At 37.9% G+C, this 24,018-nt stretch overlaps 1 protein-coding gene across 2 annotated transcripts in view; it reads right to left on the bottom strand.

The window, feature by feature from the left end:
• The window catches only part of HEXB (hexosaminidase subunit beta), a 38,263-nt gene that overhangs the window by 2,841 nt on the left and 11,404 nt on the right, over positions 1 to 24,018 (bottom strand). Inside the window, exons 4-9 of one of the 2 annotated variants that reach the window (XM_068535515.1) lie at positions 21,889 to 21,935; positions 21,488 to 21,598; positions 10,704 to 10,805; positions 3,459 to 3,588; positions 1,893 to 2,073; positions 1,254 to 1,340 (exon numbers count right to left, since the gene is read on the bottom strand). In XM_068535515.1, coding sequence (XP_068391616.1) covers positions 1,254 to 1,340; positions 1,893 to 2,073; positions 3,459 to 3,588; positions 10,704 to 10,805; positions 21,488 to 21,598; positions 21,889 to 21,935 — 658 coding nt within the window. The remainder of the gene's footprint in view (positions 1 to 1,253; positions 1,341 to 1,892; positions 2,074 to 3,458; positions 3,589 to 10,703; positions 10,806 to 21,487; positions 21,599 to 21,888; positions 21,936 to 24,018) is intronic. The other variant, XM_068535516.1, reaches the window with a different exon arrangement.

The raw sequence follows: 24,018 nt of genomic DNA, 5'->3' as shown, positions 1-24,018 counted from the left end.
TACAAAGTTATTTCAGATCACAAGCTGACCAATATGTGTAAAGAATGCACATTTTTATCCCAAGAACTCCAGCACTGAGAGGTGCCTCTCAGTATAGCACAGCTTTACAGCAGAACTAGCTAAAGCTGGGTGGCGACCCATGTGGTTCCTTCTTTCTAGCACGTGGCTCAGAACCTGACACAGCAGAGGGGTTCAAGTCAATTGCAGAATGAACGAGCTAAGCATACCCCAAAGACAGGAAGATGGGGCAACTCAAAGGGAAGTGTATAAACAGCAATCTTTGTAATTTCATGGGTATCTTAGAATAAAGGAAACTAGAAACTAGCCTGTGACATCACCTAAATAACTTCCAACAGTGTTGACAATCAATTCACAAATATTTCCTGATGTTCAGACAATGGCAGGTGCTCTGCAGGCTAAAAAAATTAGACTGTATCACACAAAAAGCTGAACAGGAAAAGGCTAGAATCTGGGCTTGCTCAGTGCAGGAGTTGGCAAGGTATAGCCTGCAGCCTGTTTTTGTATGGCTCTTGAGCTGAGAATGGTTTTTAAATTTGTAAAGCATTGTTTAAAAAATAAGAGTATGCAAAAAAAAAGTATGCAACCATATGTGCCCCACGAAGTCTCCCATATTTACTGTCTGGCCCTTCAGAGAACAAGTTCACTGCTCCCTAGCATAGAGCAGCACTGTCTACTAGAACTTTATGCAGTGATGGAAATGTTCTATATATGCACTTTCCAGTAAGGTAGCCACTAGCCTCATCTAGCTGTTCAACACCTGAAGTGTGGCTAATGTGACTGAGGAACTGAATTTTTAATTTTCTTCAATTCTAATTTAAATACAAACAGCCACATGTGGCTGTGGCTACCATACGAGACAGCACAGGTATAAAGTAAAAGAAATGCTCCAGCGTTGACAAAAGGTACTGAATTCCAGAGGATGGATGGTGACGAAGACTTCGCAGGGCAGCCAGGGCTCTGAGCTGAGTTCTTAGAACAGATGACTGTTATCCTGTGTTTCAACAGTTACTGCAAAAGGATCAGAGTCACCATGTTATTGATTTAAAGAAAATAGTGGCTATTGCTCCCTCCTTTATGATTTTTCATCTATACTTTGTGTAACAAAGAATATAACATCTACACTTTGGCAAGGAGTGGAGAGAAAATGAAAAATATAGTACTAAATAACAGCTTAAGCTTTTACAAAAGGCATTGATGAAATAAAAACAGAAGTAGGCTTTAAAGTAACTTACGCTTGCATATAGAAGGATTCTAGTTTCTTAAAATTTCTGCCAAAGCCTTTGTCCCTCATGAAATCCTGGATTTCTGGATTGGATGCCCTTAAATAAAAAGTGATCAAAATTTCATTAAAAGTTCAATATGCCCCATCTTTTTAAAGCAGCATATATCCCTAACATCTTATACACATGTAAAACTATTTTGTAGAGTAAAATAAACCTAAAAACTTAATTATGAGTTATCTTAGCTTTCCACTGCAAATAATTTTTTTCTAGAAGCTGATTTCCTATAAAAATGGTTTTCCCTAACCTCCCACCTCTCTCCTCCATCTGAGGCTATTTGCAAAGAGGACTTTTACTTGAAAAAATCTCTCCCACTTAATCATTACCCTCTTTCACTAAAGCTATTCTTGTTCACTCTTTAGTCTTTTTTTTTTAATTCCCATTTCCTTCTGCATCTTAATTCTCCTTCCTAAAAGCTTTTACTTTGTCATACCACCCATATGTACATTCTACAGAAATCCACCATCTCACGAGTTGTTAAAACCGTACAGAGATGTTACCCCAAATCTTCCCTTTTCATGTGGAGACCTCTACACCTACTTCAAATGCAACAGTTTTTAGAAATAGGGGGGATTTAACATATTTTCATACCAACAATCAAAATCTACTTCATCTCCTCCCAAATGAATGAATTCATCCGGAAACACGGTACTAATTTCTTTGAAAAATTTAGACAGGAAGCTGTAAGTTGTATTCCAAATAGGGTTTATAGGTCCAAAAGCCCCAGATGGCTCTTTTCCCTTATAACATGGAGTCAGGAGGTCTTTCTGGCCTGGAAGGAAACATGGAGAATCTTTTCTAAAGAAGTATTTCAGTCACAAAGACACGGCTTTGCACATGATTATATTACTTTATTTTGTTGAAGCCAAAAGAGATTTTATACAGAAAAAGATAAATGTGTTTACTAAGAGTTACTATGATAATTTCTTCCAAATAAGAATTGTTTCCTGAATACTATCCCTGTACCTCTTTTGTTTCCCTTTCCATCAGCCTCTGAGATTTTACCCATTTCAAATATTACCTCAAATATTAATGACTCCCAAATCTAAACCTTGCCCCAATCCTTTTGTCTCGAGCTTCAAACCATATTTCAAAGTCCCTGCTGAACACAATTAGATATCCTAGCTTCACTTCAAATATAATCTAACAAAAACCAAATTGTCTTCCCCAAACTCCTTCTGTAGCTTCTCCTGATTTTCACATTCTGGTAAGCGAGACACCATCCTCCTAAGTCTCTTGTCCCTCTCCTCCTGGAGTCAGTCAGTTGCCAAGTTCTATGGGTTGTATTTCCAGAATGTCTCTCAGTTCTGTATATTATTTTCCATCCCTGCTATCACCATTCTGGTCTAGGACCTTCAATCTCCTCCCCCTTCCAATCTGTCACTTTCACATAGGATTCCCTGAAGTGTGGCTCCCATCATGTCACTCTTCTACTCTGTAACTTTCACTGGCTTCCATGTGTCCTGATGAATCCCACATTCCTCACCCAAGGCCCTCTACACTACTTTTTCAGACTCATTTCCCACTGTACTCCATGTCTATTCTAATAATACTTATTGCACAATTATAAATGCTAGGTGTGGTGCTATGTGCTTTACATTCATTCTTTAATCTTCAAAAAAAAATTACATGATAGCTACTGCTAATACTCCCATTTTAGAGATGGGAAAACTGAGGATGGGATGTTCTGACTTGCCCAAGGTCACTCAGTTTATAAACGCCAGAAGCAGGATTCAAATCCAGGCAATCTAGCTCCAGAGCCAGTTCTTAAGCACCCGACAGTACAACTACTCTCTGCTGCACTGTACTCCAGCTAAATTGCCTTTCCTGTTATTCCCTCTACCAGAAACACGAATATATTCTTTGATCTCTCAAAAGCATTTTAAGTGTTACTTCATTCATGTAATGTTTAATTCACTTATGCATTCTACTTGTTGTAATCATTTCTTGTTTTCCTTTATCCCTTGTGTTTATACTTTAGGCAATGCCTAGATAGTGACTTGCTCACAACAGACACATAATAGTTACTGAATTACAACTATCAATAGTTTGCACAACCTTTGTGCAAATCACAAGAACAAAATGAGCAAACACGAAGTCATGAGATGTAAGACTTCAAATGTTCATTTTCTGCAACTCATAAAACACGCTCCTTACCTTCTCCCCAAGACTGCGTATGTCCAGGGCTATCAAATTCTGGCACAATCCGTATCCCTCGTAATCGGGCATATTCAATCACCATACGGACATCGTTTGGAGTATAAACATGAGACGAAGAATAGCTACCCTGTAAAAGCCATATTTCTTAAAATGTATGAACTGTTTACAGTTCTGTTTGTACTTCAGTATCTGCTGGCAGATTTTTCAAGTATTACAAAGTATAAAATAGTCTTATGTGATGTTGGATGACTCATTTAAATTATTTGTTTACTGTATCTTATCAATAAGCTCTCAGCACACTTTGGGTTAATTCCAGATTTACTGATAGGACTGTCTATCTCTACCAGCACCTCGTTTCAGCAACGTCTACCGTCAGGCTGTTTCAACCTCATGTAACTGTACGACAAAACAGAAATGTTTGACTCCGAAGTGAAAATTCTGAGTACACTGCCCTTGTCAGTTTTAGAATCAAAATTCACACATTGAACAGAAGCAAGAAAAACTACAATCCTGCAGCCTGTGGACCAAAAACCACAGTTACATAAAGATAGACAAGATGAAAAGGCAGAGGGCTAGGTACCAGATGAAGGAACAAGAAAAAACCCCAGAAAAACAACTAAATGAAGTGGAGATAGGCAACCTTCCAGAAAAAGAATTCAGAATAATGATAGTGAAGATGATCCAGGACCTCGGAATAAGAATGGAGGCAAAGATTGAGAAGATGCAAGAAGTGATTAACAAAGACCTAGAAGAATTAAAGAACAAACAAACAGAGATGACCAATACAATAACTGAAATGAAAACTACACTAGAAGGAATCAATAGCAGAATAACTGAGGCAGAAGAACGGATAAGTGACCTGGAAGACAGAATGGTGGAATTCACTGCCGCGGAACAAAATAAAGAAAAAAGAATGAAAAGAAATGAAGACAGCCTAAGAGACCTCTGGGACAACATTAAACACAACAACATTCGCATTATAGGGGTCCCAGAAGGAGAAGAGAGAGAGAAAGGACCAGAGAAAATATTTGAAGAGATTATAGTCGAAAACTTCCCTAACATGGGAAAGGAAATAGCCACCCAAGTCCAGGAAGCGCAGAGAGTCCCATACAGGATAAACCCAAGGAGAAACATGCCAAGACACATAGTAATCAAAGTGGCAAAAATTAAAGACAAAGAAAAATTATTGAAAGCAGCAAGGGAAAAACGACAAATAACATACAAGGGAACTCCCATAAGGTTAACAGCTGATTTCTCAGCAGAAACTCTGCAAGCCAGAAGGGAGTGGCATGATATACTTAAAGTGATGAAAGGGAAGAACCTACAACCAAGATTACTCTACCCGGAAAGGATCTCATTCAGATTCGATGGAGAAATCAAAAGCTTTACAGACAAGCAAAAGCTAAGAGAATTCAGCACCACCAAACCAGCTCTACAACAAATGCTAAAGGAACTTCTCTAACTGGGAAACACAAGAGAAGAAAAGGACCTACAAAAACAAACCCAAAACAATTAAGAAAATGGTCATAGGAACATACATATCGATAATTACCTTACACGTGAATGGATTAAATGCCCCAACCAAAAGACACAGACTGGCTGAATGGATACAAAAACAAGACCCATATATATGCTGTCTACAAGAGACCCACTTTAGACCTAGGGACACATACAGACTGAAAGCGAGGGGATGGAAAAAGATATTCCATGCAAATGGAAATCAAAAGAAAGCTGGAGTAGCTATACTCATATCGGATAAAATAGACTTTAAAATAAAGAATGTTACAAGAGACAAGGAAGGACACTACATAATGATCAAGGGAACAATCCAAGAAGAAGATATAACAATTATAAATATATATGCACCCAACATAGGAGCACCTCAATACATAAGGCAACTGCTAACAGCTATAAAAGAGGAAATTGACAGTAACACAATCATAGTGGGGGACTTTAACACCTCACTTACACCAATGGACAGATCATCCAAAATGAAAATGAATAAGGAAACAGAAGCTTTAAATGACACAATAGACCAGATAGATTTAATTGATATATATAGGACATTCCATCCAAAAACAGCAGATTACACGTTCTTCTCAAGTGCACACGGAACATTCTCCAGGATAGATCACATCTTGGTCACAAATCAAGCCTCAGTAAATTTAAGAAAATTGAAATCATATCAAGCATCTTTTCTGACCACAACGCTATGAGATTAGAAATGAATTACAGGGAAAAAAACGTAAAAAAGACAAACACATGGAGGCTAAACAATACGTTACTAAATAACCAAGAGATCACTGAAGAAATCAAAGAGGAAATAAAAAAATACCTAGAGACAAATGACAATGAAAACACGACGACCCAAAACCTATGGGATGCAGCGAAAGCAGTTCTAAGAGGGAAGTTTATAGCTATACAAGCCTACCTAAAGAAACAAGAAAAATCTCAAGTAAACAATCTAACCTTAACCTAAAGAAACTAGAGAAAGAAGAACAAACAAAACCCAAAGTTAGCAGAAGGAAAGAAATCATAAAGATCAGAGCAGAAATAAATGAAATAGAAACAAAGAAAACAATAGCAAAGATCAATAAAACTAAAAGTTGGTTCTTTGAGAAGATAAACAAAATTGATAAGCCATTAGCCAGACTCATCAAGAAAAAGAGGGAGAGGACTCAAATCAATAAAATCAGAAATGAAAAAGGAGAAGTTACAACAGACACCGCAGAAATACAAAGCATCCTAAGAGACTACTACAAGCAACTTTATGCCAATAAAATGGACAACCTGGAAGAAATGGACACATTTTTAGAAAGGTATAACCTTCCAAGACTAAACCAGGAAGAAACAGAAAATATGAACAGACCAATCACAAGTAATGAAATTGAAACTGTGATTAAAAATCTTCCAACAAACAAAAGTCCAGGACCAGATGGCTTCACAGGTGAATTCTATCAAACATTTAGAGAAGAGCTAACACCTATCCTTCCTCAAACTCTTCCAAAAATTGCAGAGGAAGGAACACTCCCAAACTCATTCTATGAGGCCACCATCACCCTGATACCAAAACCAGACAAAGACACTACAAAAAAAAGAAAATTACAGACCAATATCACTGATGAATATAGATGCAAAAATCCTCAACAAAATACTAGCAAACAGAATCCAACAACACATTAAAAGGATCATACACCACGATCAAGTGGGATTTATCCCAGGGATGCAAGGATTCTTCAATATACGCAAATCAATCAATGTGATACACCATATTAACAAATTGAAGAATAAAAACCATATGATCATCTCAATAGATGCAGAAAAAGCTTTTGACAAAATTCAACACCCATTTATGATAAAAACTCTCCAGAAAGTGGGCATAGAGGGAACCTACCTCAACATAATAAAGGCCATATATGGCAAACCCACAGCAAACATCATTCTCAATTCTCAATGGTGAAAAACTGAAAGCATTTCCTCTAAGATCAGGAACGAGACAAGGATGTCCACTCTCACCACTATTATTCAACATAGTTCTGGAAGTCCTAGCCACGGCAATCAGAGAAGAAAAAGAAATAAAAGGAATACAAATTGGAAAAGAAGAAGTAAAACTGTCACTGTTTGCGGATGACATGATACTATACATAGAGAATCCTAAAACTGCCACCAGAAAACTGCTAGAGCTAATTAATGAATATGGTAAAGTTGCAGGATACAAAATGAATGCACAGAAATCTCTTGCATTCCTATACACTAATGATGAAAAATCTGAAAGAGAAATTATGGAAACACTCCCATTTACCATTGCAACAAAAAGAATAAAATGCCTAGGAATAAACCTACCTAGGGAGACAAAAGACCTGTATGCAGAAAACTATAAGACACTGATGAAAGAAATTAAAGATGATACCAACAGATGGAGAGATATACCATGTTCTTGGATTGGAAGAATCAACATTGTGAAAATGAGTATACTACCCAAAGCAATCTACAGATTCAATGCAATCCCTATCAAATTACCAATGGCATTTTTTACGGAGCTAGAACAAATCATCTTAAAATTTGTATGGAGACACAAAAGACCCCGAATAGCCAAAGCAGTCTTGAGGCAAAAAAATGGAGCTGGAGGAATCAGACTCCCTGACTTCAGACTATACTACAAAGCTACAGTACTCAAGACAATATGGTACTGGCACAAAAACAGAAACATAGATCAATGGAACAAGATAGAAAGCCCAGAGATTAACCCACGCACCTATGGTCAACTAATCTATGACAAAGGAGGCAAAGATATACAATGGAGAAAAGACAGTCTCTTCAATAAGTGGTGCTGGGAAAACTGGACAGCTACATGTAAAAGAATGAAATTAGAATACTCCCTAACACCATACACAAAAATAAACTCAAAATGGATTAGAGACCTAAATATAAGACTGGACACTATAAAACTCTTAGAGGAAAACATAGGAAGAACACTCTTTGACATAAATCACAGCAAGATCTTTTTTGATCCACCTCCTAGAGTAATGGAAATAAAAACAAGAATAAACAAGTGGGACCTAATGAAACTTCAAAGCTTTTGCACAGCAAAGGAAACCATAAACAAGACGAAAAGACAACCCTCAGAATGGGAGAAAATATTTGCAAACGAATCAACGGACAAAGGATTAATCTCCAAAATATATAAACAGCTCATTCAGCTCAATATTAAAGAAACAAACACCCCAATCCAAAAATGGGCAGAAGACCTAAATAGACATTTCTCCAAAGAAGACATACAGACGGCCACAAAGCACATGAAAAGATGCTCAACATCACTAATTATTAGAGAAATGCAAATCAAAACTACAATGAGGTATCACCTCACTCCTGTTAGAATGGGCATCATCAGAAAATCTACAAACAACAAATGCTGGAGAGGGTGTGGAGAAAAGGGAAACCTCTTGCACTGTTGGTGGGAATGTAAACTGATACAGCCACTATGGAGAACAATATGGAGGTTCCTTAAAAAACTAAAAATAGAACTACCATATGACCCAGCAATCCCACTACTGGGCATATACCCAGAGAAAACCGTAATTCAAAAAGACACATGCACCCGAATGTTCATTGCAGCACTATTTACAATAGCCAGGTCATGGAAGCAACCTAAATGCCCATCAACAGACAAATGGATAAAGAAGTTGTGGTACATATATACAATGGAATATTACTCAGCCATAAAAAGGAACGAAATTGAGTCATTTGTTGAGACGTGGATGGATCTAGAGACTGTCATACAGAGTGAAGTAAGTCAGAAAGAGAAAAACAAATATCGTATATTAATGCATGTATGTGGAACCTAGAAAAATGGTAGAGATGAGCCAGTTTGCAGGGCAGAAGTTGAGACACAGATGTAGAGAATGGACATATGGACACCAAGGGGGGAAAACTGCGGTGGGGTGGGGATGGTGGTGTGCTGAATTGGGCGATTGGGATTGACATGTATACACTGATGTGTATAAAATTGATGCCTAATAAGAACCTGCAGTATAAAAAAACAATTAAAACAACTAATACTAAAAAAAAAAAAAAAATTCACACATTATTACAAAGCATAGCTGTTGTCTTTCAAAGTCACTTTAATTACTGTCAGCTTTAAAAATTCCCCGAGATGCTCTGATAAGTGACCTGTGTTTTTTTTGTTTTTTTTTTTTAAGATTACCCTTGGTCCTACTATAGGTCCTTGAAAAACTAGAACTCAATATTGGTGGTAGTTAAAGATAAAGGTCCATTAAAGGTGTTACCATGGCACATTTCTCAAGGTATAAATATATAAATATAAATAAATGCTCAACTTCTAAAAAGTAGTCTTGCCCTATCCCCATCTTCAACATCAAATTTGTATTGAATCAAGACTAGATCTAACCACCAGTTTACAGTAAATAGAGGAGACAGAAGAACATATTGACACTGGGAATGCAACCAGCAAAACCCAGACTGTGGGAAACTATAGGACAAACTGAGCTTAGTTTCCTCAATGAAAATAATAAATTACAAGAAAAAAAAAAGAGATGGGCAGGGATGGGCAGCTATATATAAAAGAGAACAGACATATTAACTGACAACAATGTATGGACCTTATTTGCATCCAAATGCAAATTTTTTTTAAAAAGAAAAAGGCACTTGGGGAAACATGAATAATGACTGGCTATCTGGATTATTGCTATTTTTTTAGCTGTGATAACGAACTATAACTTTTTAAACAGGCCTTTTTACCAATAAGATATGATGTCTGGGATTACCTTCAAAATAATGGAGGGGGTATAGGTGATACAAGACTGGCCATTACCTGATTACTGAGGCTTACTGATAGGGAAATGGGAATTCATTAAATTCTACTTCTGTATATGTTTGAAGTTTTCCATTTATTAAAAGCAAACAACAATAGGAGTGCTGCTAGGATTTCAACCCAAACTACATCAAAACCTTGGAGAAAGTTTTGGAATTGTGGCCAGAGGACAAAATTTAGGGTCTTGGCTCTGCCTCTTCCTAACTACAACTTTGGATGAGACATACAGCTTCTCTTGGCTGTCAGTGACTGGCCTTGTACTAGAGGGGGATTCAACTAGACGGTATCGAGGCTCACTCCCAGCTTCACTGGTCTATAATACAGTGAATCTGAACACTCCTAAGACCACCGTTATTTTCCAAGAAGGAGCCATTATCTGTTAAGATTCCCTGCTTCATATAGCTTTTCAGAAAGAAAAGAAGTTGTCATTTATAGAATTCAAAACAATTCTGTTTAAAACAAATATACAGTTGGACTACTTGGTAAATATAATTACTTAACCTTATGTTAATCACGAATGCTTCAGGTCTCCTACATTCATTAAAGTTTTAAAATTTTTATTTGTATAGCCCCTAGAGATTGTTTACATTTACGATAACATAACAATTACAAAACCACAACAGTTTTGTGGATCTAAAATGCTCAGCCGCAGCCTATTAAAAACATTTAAAACCACAATTATCTTCTTCTTTTTTTTTTTTTTTTTTGGCTGCACTGACCAGGGATCTAACCCACTCCCCCTGCAGTGGAAGCACGGCGTCTTAACCACTGGACCGCCAGGGAGGTCCCCCAAATATCCAACTTTTACACTTCAATTCTAGCCATAAGAAGAAACATTTAAGCTGCAAACTTCTAATGAAACTATACCAAAATTTTTTTTTTGTATACCAACAATAACATGAATTACTCACTTTTTTGCTTAATCCAGGAAAAGTGACGCTCTGATAAGGGAAAGACTGGTCATCTACTATGTGCCAGTGCAGAACATTAAACTTATTAAAAGCCATGGCATCCTGCAAGCAAACATGTTAAAAATTTATATACCTTAAAACCACAATGAGATTATCAGCTCACACCGTCAGAATGGCTATCATCAAAAAGAACACAACAAATGTCGGCGAGGGTGTGGAGAAAAGGGAACCCTTGTACACTGTTAGTGGGAATATAAATTGGTGTAGCCACTGTGGAAAACAGTTTGGAGGTTTCTCAAAAAACTAAAAATAAAGCTACCACATGACCCAGCAATCCCCACTCACTCCTGGGTATACATACCTGAAAAAAACAAAAACGCTAATTTGAAAAGATACATGCACGCCAGTGTTCGTAGCAGCATTATTTACAATTGCCAAGATATGGAAGCAAGCTACGTATCCATCAACAGATGAATGGATAAAGATGTGGTGTATATATATACAATGGAATACTACTCAGCAATAAAAAAAGAAATTTTGCCGTCTGCAACAAGATGGATGGACTTGGAGGGCATATGCTAAGTAAAGTAAGTCAGACAGAAGGATATGTATGATATCACTTATATGTGGAATCTAAAAAATACAACTAGTGAATATAACAAAAAAAGAAGCAGATTCACAGATAAAGAGAACAAACGCAGTGGGGAGAGAGAAGGAAAAAAAAATTATATACCACAGATATATTATACAATCCAATTTACTTATCTGCATCCAGGATTGTTTCCAATGTGTCTGCTTCCTTTTAAAATTTACTTTTTCAACAAGGGAAGGATGTGAAGAAGTATAAATTCCTCATCTTATATTCTTTACATGGCATGTTGCTTTTCAAAAAGCCTATACAGAATTCTTATTTATTATAAACAGTAAGCCCCAGGAGATGGGAGGAACCCCCGAGCAACCGGGTAGGACATGTTGGGGAGTGAGGGGGGAGGAGAAGTGGAGGCCGGACAGGACAGGCACCCCTGAGGGGTGGGTGGGAGAGGGGAGGGGTTCCCACACCTGGAGGGACCCTCAGGGGCTTGGAGGATCAGTGGGGAGCACGCCTAGTGTTTCCCTGCCCAATCAGGCCTGGGGAAGCCTGCTGGGCTCCGGGGCCAGGGCCTCCACTCTCTGAGGCCCCCTCCAGGCCACGTGGTTCCTAGGGGTGTAGGACAGAAGCGGGAAGAAGAGGAGAGGTGGATGGGGAGGGGCCCTTTGGGATCGGAGGATCAGGGGAGATGCGGAAGGTGTTTCCCCCACCCACTCAGGCCCCGGGAAGCCTGCTGGGCTCCTGGGCCTGCTCCTCTGTTCTCCAGGGCCCCCTTGGGCCTCGCGGGTCCTAGGGGTGTGGGAGGGAGGGAGGAGCGGGAAAGAGGAGGCAGATGGTGGCAGGGGAACCCCCAGGACCGGAGGATCAGGGGAGGCCTGGTGGGCATTTCCCCTGCCCACTTGGCCCTGGGAAGCCTGTTGGGCTTCCAGGTCTGGTCCCCTGCTTTCCAGGGCCCCCTCTGGCCATGGGGCCTAGGGGCATAGGAGGGGGGTGGGGAGAAGAAGAGAGGCCAACAGGGAGGGACCCTCCAGGATCGGCGGATCGGGGGGAATGTGTCTAGCATTTCCCCTGCCCACTCAGGCCCAGGGAGCCTGCTGGAGTCCCAGACCTGGTCCTCCGCCCTCAAGGCCAGAGGCACTCCTGGGCCCCTCCTGCTACAATGAACCTAAGACCCACACCCGAAGGGCCTTTTCAGCCCCGAGGGTCCTAAGCATAGGCCCCGCCCACCACCTAAACCCCGCCTCCCAGAGCTAAGGGCTTCTCCAGCTTTTTTTTCCCTCCTCTTTTTTTGCTTTTTTACCTTCCAGTTGCTGTTTCATCTATATTTTTGTATTTTTATTTTTTCTAACATATCTGTTAGTTTTCTAATCTTATTTTCTTTTTTACTCTTTGTTATTCTTCAGCTCCTTTTTTTGTTTTTTTTTTGCTGCCCTGCATGGCTTGCAGGATCTTGGTTCACAAGCTGGGGGTCATGCCTGAGCTCCTGTGGTGGGAGCTCCAAGTCTGAACCACTGGACTAACAGAGGACCTCAGACCCCAGGGAATAACTCACTGGAGTGAGGTCTCTCAGAGGTCCTCATCTTGGCACCAGGACTCAGCTCTACCCAACAGCCTACAAACTCCAGTGCTGGAAGCCTCAGGCTGAACAACCAGTAACACAGGAACACAATCCCACCCCAGAAAAAAAAAAAATGAGATGACAAAAAAATATGTCACAGATGAAGGAGCAAGGTAAAAAACCTACAAGACCAAATAAATGAGGAAATAGGCAACCTACCTGAAAAAGAATTCAGAGTAATGATAGTAAAGATGATCCAGAATCTCAGAAACAGAATGGAGGCATGGATCGAGAAAATACAAGAAATGTTTAACAAAAATCTAGAAGAACTAAAGAACAAATAAACAGAGATGAACAACACAATAACTGAAATGAAAAATATACTAGAAGGCATCAATAACAAAATAACTGAGGCAAAAGAACGAATAAGTGAACTGGAAGACAGAATGGTGGAAATAACTGCCAAGGAGCAGAATAAAGAAAAAAGAATGAAAAGAATTGAAGACAATCTCAGAGACCTCTGGGACAACACTAAACACACCAACAGTTGAATTATAGGGGTCCCAGAAAAAGAAGAGAAAAAGAAAGGGTCTGAGAAAATATTCGAAGAGATTATAGTGGAAAACTTTCCTAACATGGGAAAGGAAATAATCACCCAAGTCCAGGAAGCAGAGAGTCCCATACAGGATAAACCCTAGGAAAAACACACCAAGACACACGTAATCAAACAAACAAAAATTAAATTCAAAGAAGAAATATCAAAAGCAGCAAGGGAAAAGCAAAAAATAACATACAAAGGAATCTCCATAAAGTTATCAGCTGATTTTTCAGGAGAAACTCTGCAGGCCAGAAGGGAGTGGCAGGATATACTTAAAGTGATGAAAGACAAAAACCTACAGCCAAGATTACCCAGCAAGGATCTCATTCAAATTTGACGGAGAAATCAAAAGCTTTACAGACAAAACTTTACAGACAAAAGCAAAAACTAAGAGAATTCAGCACCATCAAACCAGCTTTACAACAAATGCTAAAGGAACTTCTCTAGTCAGGAAACACAAGAGAAGAAAAAGACCCAGAAAACAAACCCAAAACAATTAAGAAAATGGTCATAGGAACATACATATCGATAATTACCTTAAACGTGAATGGATTAAATGCTCCAACCAAAAGACACAGGCTTGCTGAATGGATACAAAAACAAGAACCATCTATATGCTGTCTACAAGAGACCCACTTCAGACCTAGGGACACATACAGACTGAAAGTGAGGGGATGGAAAAAGGTATTCCATGCAAATGGAAATCAAAAGAAAGCTGGAGTAGCAATACTCATATCAGATAAAATAGACTTTAAAATAAAGAATGTTACAAGAGACGAGGAAGGATACTACATAATGATCAAGGGATCAATCCAAGAAGAAGATATAACAATTATAAATATTTATGCACCCAACATAGGAACACCTCAATACATAAGGCAAATGCTAACAAGCATAAAAGGGGAAATAGACAGTAACACAGTAATAGTAGGGAACTTTAACACCCCAGTTACACCAATGGACAGATTGTCCAAACAAAATATATAAGGAAGCACAAGCTTTAAATGACACAATAGACCAGACAGATTTAATTGATATTTATAGGACATTCCACCTGAAAGTGGCAGAATACACTTTCTTCTCAAGTGCACAGGGAACATTCTCCAGGATAGATCACATCTTGGGTCACAAATCAAGCCTCAGGAAATTTAAGAAAACTGAAATCGTATCAAGCATCTTTTCTGACCACAATGCTATGAGATTGGAATCAATTACAGGAAAAAAACTGTAAAAAACACAAACACATGGAGGCTAAACAGTGCACTACTAAATAACCAAGAGATCACTGAAGAAATCAAAGGAGAAATTAAAAAATACATAGAAACAAATGACAATGAAAACACGACGACCCAAAACCTATGGGACACAGTAAAAGCAGTTTTAAGAGGGAAGTTTATAGCAATTCAATCTCACCTCAAGAAACAAGAAAAATCCCAAATAAACAATCTAACTTTACACCTAAAGTAACTAGAGAAAGAACAAAGAAAACCCAAAGTCAGTAGAAGGAAAGAAATCATAAAGATCAGAGCAGAAATAAATGAAATAGAAACAAAGAAAACAATAGCATAGAAAAATAAAACTAAAAGTTGGTTCTTTGAGAAGAAAAACAAAATTGTTAAACCTTTAGCCAGACTCATCAAGAAAAAAAAGGAGAGGATGCAAATCAATAAAACTAGAAATGAAAAAGGAGAAATCACAACTGACACTGCAGAAATACAAAGCATTATAAGAGATTACTACAAACAACTATATGCTAATAAAATGGACAACCACGAAGAAATGGACAAATTCTTGGAAAGGTACAATTTTCCAAGACTAAACCAAGAAGAATTAGAAAATATAAACAGACCTATCACAAGTAATGAAATTGAAAGTGTAATTAAAAATCTTCCAACAAAGTCCAGGACCAGATGGATTCACATGTGAATTCTATCAAACATTCACAGAAGAGCTAACACCTATCCTTCTCAAACTCTTCAAAAAACTGAAGAGGGAGGAACACTCCCAAATTCATTCTACAAGGCCACCATCACCCTGATACCAAAACCAGACAAAGATACAAAAAAAGAGAAAATTACAGACCAACATCACTGATGAACATAGATGCAAAAATCCTCAACAAAATACAAGCAAACAGAATCCAACAACACATTAAAAGTATCATACACCATGATCAAGTGGGATTTATCCCAGGAATGCAAGGATTCTTCAATATACACAAATCAATCCATGTGATACACCATATTAGTAAATTAAAGAATAAAAACCATATGATCATCTCAATAAATGCAGAAAAAGCTTCTGACAAAATTTAACACCCATTTATGATAAAAACTCTCCAGAAAATGGGCATAGAGGGAACCTACCTCAACATAATAAAAGCCATATATGACAAACCCACAGCAAACACCCTTCTTAATGGTGAAAAACTGAAAGCATTTCCACTACGATCAGGAACAAGACAAGGATGTCCACTCTCGCCACTCTTATTCAATGTAGTTTTGGAAGTCCTAACCATGGCAATCAGAGAAGGAAAAGAAATAAAAGGGATACAAATTGGAAAAGAAGAAGTAAAACTCTCACTGTTTGCAGATGACATGATACTATACATAGAAAATCCTAAAGATGCCACCAGAAAACTATTAGAACTAATCAATGAATCTGGTAAGGTTGCAGGATACAAAATTCATGCACAGAAATCTCTTGCATTCCTATACACTAACAAGAAAAAAATCAGAAAAGGAAATTAAGGAAACAATCCCATTTACCATCATGACAAAAAGAACAAAATACCTAGGAATAAACCCTACCTAAGTAGGCAAATGACTTATACTCAGAAAAATGATAAAACACTGATGAAATAAATCAAAGATGACATAAACAGATAGAGAAACATACCATGTTCTTGGATTGGAAGAATCAATATTGTGAAAATGACTAAAGAAATGTGCAGATCCAATTCAATCCCTATCAAACTACCAATGGCATTCTTCACAGAATCAGAACAAAAAATTTTACAATTTGTACGGAAACACAAAAGACACCAAATAGCCAGAGCAGTCTTGAGAAAGAAAAATGGAGCTGGAGGAATCAGGCTCCCCTATTTCAAAGTATACTACAAATCTACAGTAATCAAGACAGTGTGGTACTGGCACAAAATCAGACATATAGATCAATGGAACAGGACAGAAAGCCCAGAGATAAACCCACGCACATATGGCCACCTTATTTATGACAAAGGAGGCAAGAACATATGATGGAGAAAAGACAGCCTCTTGAATAAAGTAATGCTGGGAAAACTGGACAGCTACATGTAAAAGAATGAAATTAGAACTCTACCTAACACCATACACAAAAATAAACTCAAAATGGATTAAAGACCTAAATGTAAGACCGGACACTATAAAACTCTTAGAGGGAAACACAGGAAAAACACTCTTTGACATAAATCATAGCAAGATCTTTTTTGACCCACCTCCTAAAGTAATGAAAGTAAAAACAAAAATAAACAAATGGTACCTAATGAAACTTAAAAGCTTTTGCACAGCAAAGGAAACCATAAACAAGACAAAAAGACAACCCTCAGAATGGGAGAAAATATTTGCAAATGAAGCAACGGACAAAGGATTAATCTCCAAAATATACAAACAGCTCATGGAGCTCAATAGCAAAAAAACAAACAACCCAATTAAAAAATGGGCAGAAGACCTAAATAGACATTTCTCCAAAGAAGACATACAGATGGCCAAGAGGCACATGAAAAGATGCTCAACATCACTAATTATTAGAGAAATGCAAATCAAAACTACAATGAGGTATCACCTCACACCAGTCAGAATGGCCATCATCAAATGCTGGAGAGGGTATGGAGAAAAGGGAACCCTTTTGTACACTGGTGGGAATGTAAATTGATATAGCCACTATGGAGAACATTATGGAGGTTCCTTAAAAAACTAAAAATAGAACTACCATATGACCCAGCAATCCCACTACTGGGCATATACCCTGAGAAAACCATAATTCAAAAGGACACACGTACCCCAATGTTCACTGCAGCACTATTTACAATAGCCAGGACATGGAAACAACCTAAATGTCCAACAACAGATGAAGGGATAAAGAAGATGTGGTACATATATACAATGGAATATTACTCAGCCATAAAAAGTAACGAAATTGGGTCATTTGTAGAGACGTGAATGGACCTAGAGTCTGTGATACAGAGTGAAGTAAGCCAGAAAGAGAAAACCAAATATCATATATTAACACATATATGTGGAATCTAGAAAGAATGGTACAGATGAACCTATTTATAGGGCAGGAATAGAGTCGTAGACGTAGAGAACAGACATGTGGACATAGGGAGGGGAAAGGAAGGGTGCGACAAATTGGGAGATTAGGTTTGACATCAATACACTACCATGTGTAAAATAGATAGCTAGTGGGAACCTGCTGTATAGCATAGGGAGCTCAGCTCGGTGCTCTGTGATGTCCTAGATGGGTGGGATGGGGAGGGCAGGAGGGAGGTCCAAGAGGGAGGGGATATGGGTATACATGTGGCTGATTTGCTTCATTGCACAGCAGAAGCTAACACAACATTGTAAAACAATTATCCTCCAATTAAAAAACAAAACAAAACAAAACACATTTAAAATCTTACAGGCTCTGAGTCCCAAGTCAGAGGCAGTAATTTGTAAGGAGCCTGGGTCAGACCCACTTGCTGATCTTAGCCTCTCAGAGAGGCAGGAGGCAACTGGGACTCCTCCTGGGAACAAAGACACTGGAGGGAACCACTTCAGGGAGCTTGTTGTACCACGAGGACAGTGGTGCTGTCAAGTGCTATTTTGGAACCCTCCCTCTAGACTATCAGCACCAGGGGCTTACTTGCCCACCAACAGGCCAGCACCAGTCCCAGGAACCCTGGTACCCATAGACAGCTGCCCCAAGACCCAGCTCTGCCCACCCACAGGGCAGCAGCCACCATAGGAGGCGGGGCCTGGCACCCAACTGGTCCAGGGGCCAGCCCTGCCTACCAGTGTACTCACAGTAGTCAGCCGTACCACAACAGAAGGGCCCATGCAGCCCACATAGGGGACACCCCTAGAGGTGGCTCTGGTGACCACAGAGGAGTGCACTGCTGGGCCCCATAGGACATCTCCTACATAAGGCCACTTCTGCAATATTGAGAAATGTAGCTGACCTACCTAATACATAGAAATAAACAGAGAATTAGGCAAAATGTGGACACAGAGGAATATGTTCTAAACAAAGGAACAAGACAGTACTCCAGAAAAGGAACTAAACGAAGTAGAGATAAGCAATCTACCCAAAAAAGAGTTCAAGGTAATGATCATAAAGATGCTCACTGAACGTAAGAATGGATGAACACAGAATTTTAATAGACAGTTGGAAAATATAAAGATGAACCAAAAAGCTGCAGAATATAGTAAATGAAGTTTAAAATACACTAGAAGGAATCAATAATAGATTTGTAGATAGAGAGGAACAGATCAGCAAACTAGAAGACAGAGTAGTGGAAATCGGCCAAGTTGAACAGAAAAAATTTTTAAATGAGGATAGTGTAAGAGACCTCTGGGACAACATCAAGGATAATAACATACACACTATAGGGGTCCCAGAAGGAGAAGAGAGACAGGGGCAGAGAATGTATTTCAAGAAATAGTAGCTGAAAACTTCCTTAATCTGGAAAGAAAAACCCAGACATACAGTCCAGGAAGACAGAGAATCTCAAACAGGGTCACCCAAAGACAACCACACCGAGATACATTGCAATTAAAAGGGCAAAAATTAAAGACAGAGAATCTGAAAAGCAGCCAGAGAAAAGCAACTAGTTACTTCCCAGGGAACTCCCATAGGACTGTCAGCTGACTTTTCAGCAGAAGCTGTGCAGGCCAGAAAGAGTGGCATGACATATTCAAAGTGATAAAAGGTAAAAAACTTACAACCAAGAATATTCTGCCCAGCAAGACTATCATTCAGAGTTGAAGGAGAGATAGAGTTCTACAGACAAGTGAAAACTAAAAGAGTTCAGCACCATGAAACCAACTTTACAAGAAATGTTAAAAAGACTTTTCTAAGCGGAAAAGACCATAACTAGAAATATGAAAATTACAAAAGGAAAAATATCATTGCTGAAGGCAAACATACAGTAAAGGTAGTAGGTTAATCATCTAAAAAGCTAGTAGGAAGGTTAAAAAACAAAAGTAATAAAAATCATCTATGTCCACAATAAGTAGCATAGGGATACACAAAACAAAAAGATGTAAAATATGATGTCAAAAACATTAAATGTGAGAGGTGGAGTAAAAACGTAGGGTTGTTAGAATGTTTGAACTTAAGAGATAGTCAACTTACAATAATCATGTATATATAACCTAATCATGTATATAAAACTATACATATATATGTATGTATATGTGTGTGTGTATACATATATATATATATATATATATACACAGACACACACACACACACACACACACAGCTAACTACAAACCAAAAACCTATTAATAGTTTCACACACAAAGAAAGGAATCCGAACATAACACTAAAGATAGTCATCACATGGCAAGGGAAGAGAGCAAAAGATGATGAAAGGAACAAAAAAGAACTATGAAAACAAACCCAAAACAATTAACAAAATGGCAGTAAGTACATAACAATAATTACTTTAAATGTAATTGGACTAAATTCTCCAATCAAAACACACAGAGAAGACTCAGCCACAAAAAAATGAAATCTTGCCTTTGTGACAACATGGATAAATCTAGAGGATATTATGTTAAGTGAAATACATCAGACAGAGAAAGACAAATATCAATGATCTCACTTATATGTGAAATCTAAAAAACAAAACAAAATGAAACAAAAGTAGACTCATAAATACAGAGAGTGGTTGGCAGGAGGGAGATGGGTAAGGGGGTGGGTGAAAATAGGTGAAGGGGATTAAGAGGAACAAACCTCCAGCTATACAATAAGTAAGTCATGGGGATGTAATAATATTGTAATAACTCTGCATGGGGACAGATGGATACTAGACTTATCATGATGATCGTTTCATAATGTATGCTAATGTCAAATCATGATTTAGTACACCTGAAACTAACATAATGTTGTATGCCAACTATATTTCAGTAAAAAAAAGAAGTCATATTATACGTTAAGATATTCATTTTTTAAGTTTAAAATGAGATAAATGGGACATAAAAATTTATGTCAATCTTTGGTAAATGAAATTATGGGATCGCTACTTATTTTATGCATATCTATGTTCAAACTTTTTACACTAAGCATATATTTCTTTCATAAAAATTACAGTAATGTCTTTCAGAGAAAGAAATTCAGGGTTTTAATGTAAACGTAAAAATAATTTTTTAATAACATAGTGTGTTCATAAATGATCAGGTGAAGGTGCAGAAAAACATGGCAAGAAAACCTCCCGATCCCTACAAACTGGCAGTGATGGTGGGGATGAACCAATGAAAAGTCCTTAAGACAAAATAGTTAATGTCCACCTTGCCCCCCAGCTCCCACCACCTGAAGTTCCATATTCCTTTGGAACGCTTCCTTAGGTATGAAGCTGCTCTCAGATTCCTTTCTAGGCCACTTTAAAAAAAGTAAGTGGAGATCACAAAAGTAAAGCCAACTAGAGGTACAATGACCATATATTCCTAACCAGAAGTCTAGACCCATGATTTGACAAATGATTCACAGAGGGCCAATGGGCACTATTAAAACTGAGTCTTTCTCTTAACAATGCTGACTGAATACTGGTTAAGCCCCTCTCCCACCCCAATGAAAACAAGAGAGTGATTCCCTACGGGAGCCTCCACTTCTCAGCAGAGGAAATATACTTCCCAGGGGAGGGAGGGAAGAAAGCCCAGTGCTTATACTTAGTATATGGAAAATGAATCTCCTGTTCCAACCTGCACAACAGCATATGTAACCAACGTAAAGTAACAACATTAAAGGACACATCTTCAGAATAGACAGTGGATTAAAATAAAATAATTACCTACCAGAGTTTTAAAAATACTCTTAACGGACAGAAAGTGTCTGGATGTATCAATTAAAATTCCTCTATGAGGAAACCTTGGAGAATCTACAATGTTGGATTCATTGACAGTGAACTAAAAGACAAAAGAAAATTTTTATTTATTTTGTCTTAGATAAAATGTGTACTCATTTTATTTACGTAATAAATAAATTATACCTATCTATGTAAGTATTGGATAAAAGATTAATTTAAAACCAAAAAAAAGTATGAAATATACATTTACCAGATAAGATACACACTTGGGAAGAAAAAACATTCAAGAAGCAATAAACAAAAAACATTCAAGAAGCTAAAAAGTTAATATTTTTCCTATAGTATTATATCTACCCAATAATGTTAGTAACATATAATAATCATACTTACAGTCCCATAAACATCTTGATAAATTAACTGGCTAAAGGTCTCTAAGCCTAGGGAAAGTAAAATTTATTACATTAATTTATAAAAGAGACAATAAAAGATGTATTATCCATACACAGAACCATAACCAGAAAAGGCAAATAAAATTAAATGTTATACATATGCCCCGTAACATATTTTCTAAAATCAAAGCTCAATTTTAAAAAATCCCTGTGCCATCTAATAAAAATGCTTTACTTCATTGTACCCATACCCTTGGTTTTGTCTGAATGATAAACACAAAATAGTGATTTAATAAAACAAAATGCCAGTTCCTTAATAAATTTATAGCACTGTAAGAAAGAATTTTTATCATAAAATATTATAGGCACTTTAGAAGGTACCTAAACTTAACAGAGGGCAAAGAGGCTCAGAAAACATCATGAAACTATAAATAAAGGCCCAACTTACAGTGTTTTATTTATACCTGCAAAGACTATCTCCTGACCAAAAATTTTTATTCAAGTGGATTGTTCTCTATATTACAGGCCAACTCCTCTATCTGGTCTTGACTTTACCAAAATTCATCATTCTAGCTGACAACTATATTGCCAAGGAAAATTTTAACCTAAGAATACAGGCATAGGGACTTGCCCGGTGGTCCAGTGGTAAAGAATCCACTGGACCAATGCAGGGGATGCGGGTTCAATGCCTGGTCAGGGAACTAAGATCCCACATGCCGCAGGGCAACTAAGCCCGCGCGCCACAACTACTGAGCCTGCATGCCTCAACTAGAGAGAGAAAACCTGCACGCCACAACTAGAGAGAAACCCATGCGCCACAACGAAAGATCCCGCATGCTGCCATGAAGATCCCGCGTGCCACAACTAAGACCCGATGCAGCCATAAATTAAAAAATATATAAATTAAGTTTTTAAAAAAAGAATACAGGCATACCTCATTTTATTGCACTTCACAGATACTGCATTTTTTACAAATCAAAGGTTTGTGGCAACTCTGCATTGTCAGATGATGATCAATATTTTTTAGCAATAAAGTATTTTTAAATTAAGGTATGTACCTTGCTTTTTTTAGACATAATACTATTGCACACTTAAAAGACTACAGTATAGTATAAACATAACCTTGATATCCACTGGGAAACCAAAAAATTTGTGTGACTCCCTTTATTGAGATAGACACTTTACTGCAGTAGTCTGGAACCAAACCCACAATATCTCCAAGGTTTGCCTGTAGTTCAAAGTCAAAAGAGAAGATGTGACAACATACCACAGAAATACGAAAGATCACAGGAGACTTCTATGACAAACTATATGCCAACAAATCTGACAACTTAGAAGAAACGAATATATTCCTAGAGAGAGAAAACTTACCAAGACTGAATTATGAAGAAACAGAAAACTTGAGCAAACTGATTACTAGGAGATTGTATCAGTAATCAAAAATCTCCCAACAAACAAAAGTCTAGGACCAGAAGGCTTCACTGGTGAATTCTACCAAACATTTAAAAAAGATTTAATTTTTTGGATATGACACCAAAAGCAAAGGAAACAAAAGCAAAAATAAACAATGGGACTACACCAAAGTAAAAAGCTTCTGCACAGCAAAGGAAATCATCAACAAAATGAAAAGGCAATCTGGGACTTCCCTGGTAGTCCAGTGGGTAACACTCCATGCTCCCAATGCAGGGGGCCCAGGTTCGATCCCTGGTCGGGGAACTAGATCCCACGTGCATGCCACAACTAAGAGTTTGCATGCCGCAACTAAGGATCCCGCATGCCAAAAAGAGGATCCCACGTGCTGCAACTAAGACCCAGTGCAGAATGAATGAATGAATGAATGACAGCCCTTTATCTCCCCCCTCCAAGAAAAATGAAAAGGCAATCTACCAAAGGATGAAGATACCTGCAAATCATATATCTGTTAAGGGGTTCATATATAAAGAACTCATACAACTCAATAGCAAAAAAACAAACAATCCAATTAAAAAATGGGTAGAAGATGGGAACAGATATTTTTTCAAGGAAGACCTATAAATAGCCAACAGATATATGAAAAGGTGTTCCACATCACTAACCATCAGGGAAATGCAAATCAAAACCACAGTAACACATCACCTCACACCCAAAAACA

This window comes from Eschrichtius robustus, chromosome 2 (genome assembly GCF_028021215.1).
Source record: "Eschrichtius robustus isolate mEscRob2 chromosome 2, mEscRob2.pri, whole genome shotgun sequence".
NCBI classification, from domain to species: Eukaryota; Metazoa; Chordata; class Mammalia; order Artiodactyla; family Eschrichtiidae; genus Eschrichtius; species Eschrichtius robustus.
The sequence above is the reverse complement of the archived record's forward strand: the minus strand, read 5'-3'. Positions and strand labels throughout refer to the sequence as shown.